General features: G+C 20.8%; 1 protein-coding gene and 1 long non-coding RNA gene across 3 annotated transcripts in view; both read left to right on the top strand.

Moving 5' to 3' along the window:
* The window catches only part of LOC102676283 (GON-4-like protein), a 5,676-nt gene extending 866 nt beyond the window's left edge, over positions 1 to 4,810 (top strand). The window contains exons 2-13 of one of the 2 annotated variants that reach the window (XR_004150546.1): positions 92 to 276; positions 379 to 578; positions 658 to 975; positions 1,045 to 1,237; positions 1,343 to 1,468; positions 1,556 to 2,185; positions 2,253 to 2,409; positions 2,500 to 3,052; positions 3,142 to 3,370; positions 3,530 to 4,252; positions 4,369 to 4,557; positions 4,635 to 4,810. Coding sequence is in view for 1 of the 2 variants with exons in the window: in XM_006616086.2 (XP_006616149.2) it covers positions 92 to 276; positions 379 to 578; positions 658 to 975; positions 1,045 to 1,237; positions 1,343 to 1,468; positions 1,556 to 2,185; positions 2,253 to 2,409; positions 2,500 to 3,052; positions 3,142 to 3,370; positions 3,530 to 4,252; positions 4,369 to 4,419 (3,365 nt within the window). In the remaining variant the exon portion in view is untranslated. Of the gene's footprint in view, positions 1 to 91; positions 277 to 378; positions 579 to 657; positions 976 to 1,044; positions 1,238 to 1,342; positions 1,469 to 1,555; positions 2,186 to 2,252; positions 2,410 to 2,499; positions 3,053 to 3,141; positions 3,371 to 3,529; positions 4,253 to 4,368; positions 4,613 to 4,634 lie in introns of those variants that run through there. The other variant, XM_006616086.2, reaches the window with a different exon arrangement.
* A 245-nt stretch (positions 4,811 to 5,055) lies between these two features.
* Positions 5,056 to 5,418, top strand: part of LOC116185681 — a 2,102-nt gene continuing 1,739 nt past the window's right edge. Inside the window, exon 1 of the long non-coding RNA XR_004150549.1 lies at positions 5,056 to 5,152. This is a non-coding gene — a long non-coding RNA (uncharacterized LOC116185681). The remainder of the gene's footprint in view (positions 5,153 to 5,418) is intronic.

Genomic DNA, 5,418 nt, shown 5'->3' with positions numbered 1-5,418 from the left:
ACTTTTAGCAAACTTATAAATATAGATATATATATATATATATATAATTTTTGATGTATAAATTATTAAAATAATTTAAAAATATTTATAGTGGATAAAGAAGAGTTACGAGCTGATAAAGCTGTAAAAGTTTCACGCAAGGAATTAAATGATTTGATTGCAGAATTATTTGAGTTTACAGATACATATTCTAAACAAGAACAAGAAAGTTCAAAAAAGAAAAAATCTTTAGAAAATACAAATTTTCCACAAATACAAATTGGAAATGATATTGTGGTAAGATAAAAATGTAATTTCTATATTATAAATAAATATAATTTTAATTAGTAAAATAATTTTTAATTAGCATTCTATTACGTTTTTAATTATGGAATTTAGAATGAATCTGTAACAGATATATTATCTACTTACAAAGAAACTGACCATTCCAATTTAATAAATCCAAATCAAAAAGAATTATTAGCAGTTCAATTTCGTCAACATGTTCAATTAATGGTGCAACATTTTGCTATGACATATATGCATCCAGATTTACATTCTCAATCACAAACATGTAAACAAAATTTAAATAGTATAAAGTGAGTTTATAAAACAATAATTCATAAATTATGAATGTATTAAATAAATAATTTAATAAATTTATATTATTTGTATTAGATATTTAAGTAATGGACCTAATTCTGCATTTAATGTGATAAATTTACCAGATGCTTTAAAACTAATATTTGATTGGGAAAAAAAATTTTTGGATAATGAATTTTCTGAAGATTTTAAAAAGACTCTTATAGATGAAGATCCAATAAAGAAAATATATCTTGTACAAAAACATAAAGGTGCATCTATTTTTCATCCAGAATTAAAAAAACTATTTATGGAAAGTAAAGCTTTAATGTATCCACAACTTTTACCTGAAATACCATTTAGACCTGAATCAATTAAATTTGTACGACTTCCATATTTAAAATCTGAAGAAAAGTAAGTATATAATATATGTATATTACAAAGAATGTGATATATTTTTTGAATATATATTTATTTTTTCAGTTTAATTGCATTAGGTTTGGAACAATTTCTTCCTTTTGTTGCATCTAAACCAAGAAAATTTAAGAGTAAAAAACTTCAATTAATTGATGCAGTACAATTAATTATTCAATATTTAATACCATGTAGAGAACCTCATGGATTAATATATCATATTCGGAAACGTCGATGCGCAAAACATGCAAATCCAATAAAAGTAAATAATATATCTATAAATATAAATATATGCATAAATAATATATAATAAATGAAAAAGATATGTTTATTATAATAAAATTTGATTAAATAAATATTTCTACAGCATTATTTCGAAAAAGGTTCTGCTCCAAGAACAATACATTACATTACATTGGAATGTGATCTCAAAGCTCCAAAAGATCAATCAATAAATCTATTACCTTCAGTATGGCAGACTTATCTTAGTAATGTAAATATTTAATATATTTATTTTTAATATTATAATATATTATAATATATTATAATACATATAATAACATTTCATTTATTTATATAGACACACACAGAACAAAAAGTTGATGTATTAAAACGAAAATATATACTTAATTCACATAATGATGTTATGAAAAAAGATTGTTTTACAAATGGAAATAGAAATCATATTTCTAATACTGTTCTGTTATACAATTCATCTATTAATATATTACCAAAAATATTACCTGCAAATCAGAAGATAAGTAAAAATATATCAAAAGACAATTTGTGTTTAAATGAAAATTCTAATTCTAAAATTTTGAAAAATATTTCAAATAATGGAACTAATATTGAATTACATAATATACATACATTAAATAAAGAGCGTAACAATTCTTTAAAAATCATGACATCACAAGAAAAAAAAGAGAAAAAGATAGATGGAAATGAATTTAAAAAAATTCAAAATGATACAAATCTTATATCAACACACTCGAAATTTCGTAAAAAATCTTCTGAAATAGTACAAGAATTACCACAATTACGAAAAACTACACCTAGATTAGCAAAAACAAGAAGTGCTCAAAACATGAAATTAATGGCTCAAGTTTTAGGACCAAAAGCTTTATCATCTAATAATAATACTTTAAAGTCTAGAGAAAAAAATGAAATAGATACAAATTTAGAAAAAATATCAACTTTACCTAAGATAGTGAGTAAAATTATAACTTTCCAATAAAATAAAATAAATAACATTTGTAATTTAAATTTTATTACAGGATAATGAAGATGAAATAGCAGAATTAATGTTAGCTAGTACAACAATTAAGAAAGATTCTATTAGTAGAAAGAAAGCAAAAGAAGCTAGAGAATTAGAAAATATTAAAAGACTTTTAGAATCTGAAAATCCACTAAATGAAGAAGAAAGAGGTTCAAGTACATATCTTTTTTTCTTTTTCTCGCTATGTAATAATTTAACAATATACATTCAAATTAATTTTAAATAACTTATATTATCTTATATAGAATTTGCAGCATCATATCTTCAAAAATTACATTTAACATTAGAATCTAATAATCCAACAACATTACGATCTATTATAAAATTATATTTAGATTATTATGAAAAATTAGATAATATTAATCAGATGGAGAATGAATTATCATTTTCTCGATCAAGATGTTCTCAAAATGAACAAATTATGGAAAAAACTGCAAAAGATAAAGATACAATAACTATCAATTTGTATCAAGATGTATGTGAAAAATTACGAGAATATCCTGAACTTTGTACAGATTTTTTATTGTTTTTAAAACCACATCAAGCTGCAATGATAGATAAGTCAGTGGAATATATAATGCTTCAAAAGATGAACGAATTTGTTAATGTAGCTCAAATATATTTTGCTAAACAACCTTCTCGAATAGCAAAAATGATGCAAGCTATTACACAGCTTTCATCTGATACACAGATAACATTAGAACATATTCATGCGACTATGGGCCCTATACTTAAGGGACATCCTTTAGTTATGGATTTATTTTTACAAATATTACCTACTGCTAAACCACCAGACAGGTAACACAATATTATTATTAATTATATATATATATAAATTTAATTAATAAATTTATAAATATTTAATTGTATATTTAATTATTTTGTAGTTTATTTGCATCACATATGTTTGAAAATTTAACATGCCCAGTAGGACCACATGATAAAAGTAAAATTTATACTGAAGATGCACCTGAATTATATGAAAATATAGAATTACCAGTATTATCACTTCAAGAAGATCCTTATGGTGGAGAAAATTGCAAGTGTAATTGTCACAATGGTGATGAAACCACTTGTAAGAATATTTCTGAACATTGCATTTCTTGTGGTACAAGGGTATGTCATATTTTTTCTTATCTTAATTTTTTAATAAAAATTATATATTTTTATATATTTATTATATATTTTATATATTATTTTTTATATACATTATTTGAAATTGTTTAATAAATTTTCATCATAAAAATTTTAAATATATATTTAAAAAATGAACAGTTTTTAAATGGAAAAATTTATCTTCAAACATCTGAAGGCCTAAGACCTGCAAAAATTATTTTTCCTGGAGCTGATGAAGAAAAATTGGAAAATATTGCTCGTGTATCTTTAAAAATTACTGATAAATTTACTTCATCTATTTCATCTAAACAACGAAGAAAATCTTCGAAAAATGAATTTCATAGTGATGAACAATCTTGTTTATCAAAAAGTTTACCTATTAAAGAAAATGAAGATGGAGAAAAGTTAATTGTAAAATCTAAAAAAACTATAAAATCTCCATCAAAATCAACAGATCAGAAAAAAAATTTAAAAAGATCTGGAAATGAAATAAATCACATAAAGAATAGAAATACAAAAAAAATACGCATATCCCAATGTAAAAATAAAAGAAAAAATAAAGTTGACAAATTAGAAGCAAAATTAGAATATGTAGATTCAAATGTTAATCATATAAAATCAAATAAATATTTATCTATTGACTATAAAAATTCTGATAAAAAAACATTAGTGAAAAATATAGAAATTGAAATGTCGAATGATAATATAAGAAAAATTGATTCAAATTGTGAAATAAAAAATATTAATTTAAATACAAATGTAAATATTAAATCATGGACACGACAAGAAGATATGATTCTGTTACAAGCTATTAAAAAAGAATATTCTGAAAATTCACTTGCCATGGTTAGTAAAATACTAGGGAATCGTACAATTGACCAAGTAAGTAAAATTATATGCTGTATAATTTATAATTTTTTAAATATCTTTAATATATAAATAAGATCTTTTGTATATTTTTGTAATAATATTTTTGTCTAATGTATATTTTTTTATAGGTTAAAGAAAGATGTGAAACTCTTCTTTCTTTATTAGAAAAAATGATGTAATTGTATTAGAAAAAAAGAAATATATATATATAGTTGTTTATTGTTGATAACTTGATAAATTGGCAAGAACAAAGAGAGTACTTTTTTCTTTTGCTACAATGATCTTAAGTTATCAGTTCTTCATATAAGTATTTAAATGTATATACTTATTGTAATTATTATTGATAAATTGAATAAATCGAAAATAATATGATCTAATTGATTAATTTCGATAGATCTAAAATTCATTCATAAAAATATATATATTGATCGAAAATCTTCAAATAAAATCATACAATATTAATTGTATATGATGAGCAATAGAAAAGTATTAAATGGAAAATATTCTCATTCTGTCATCTTGCTAATCAACTTGTTATTTTTGCGATATATATACATACGNTATAAATTTTTAAATATTTATGAAATATTTAAATATTTTAATTATAATGAAAATATTAAAATATTTCTTTTATAATATAAACTATTTATTTCTATTTTTATAATAAATTTATTTTTATTTTTATTAATTATATTTTTTAATATAAGATATTTTATAAACATTAGCAAAATATATAATATTTATACTTGGAATTTTAATTTTAAATTTAAATTTTATTTAAATTTAAATATTTTCTTTTATTTTTATTTTCATTTTTATTTTTATTTTAATTTTTACAGAAGAAAGAAAAACAATTGGCTCTATATGAGATAAATTGCTATCATTCATTATGTACAAAAATATATTTCATAGGTTTGTATTTGAATTTATGAAATATTAAAGTTACATAACAATATAATATTAATATACAAACATAATGTTAATATGATAAAAAGAGTAATATTTATAAATTGACTATTTTTTACTAATATAATATATAGAACAATTGCTATTGCATTTCACAAATTATATATCTATATTTATACAATATACATATATACAAAATTCATTTACAAAAAGATTTACATTACAAATTTATTTAATCGTATTTATATTATTTCATAATAATTTATAATTAA

This window comes from Apis dorsata, unplaced genomic scaffold, assembly GCF_000469605.1.
Source record: "Apis dorsata unplaced genomic scaffold, Apis dorsata 1.3 scaffold_249, whole genome shotgun sequence".
NCBI classification, from domain to species: domain Eukaryota; kingdom Metazoa; phylum Arthropoda; class Insecta; order Hymenoptera; family Apidae; genus Apis; species Apis dorsata.
Note: the sequence above shows the minus strand (reverse complement) of the source record. Positions and strands in the feature narration are given on the sequence as shown.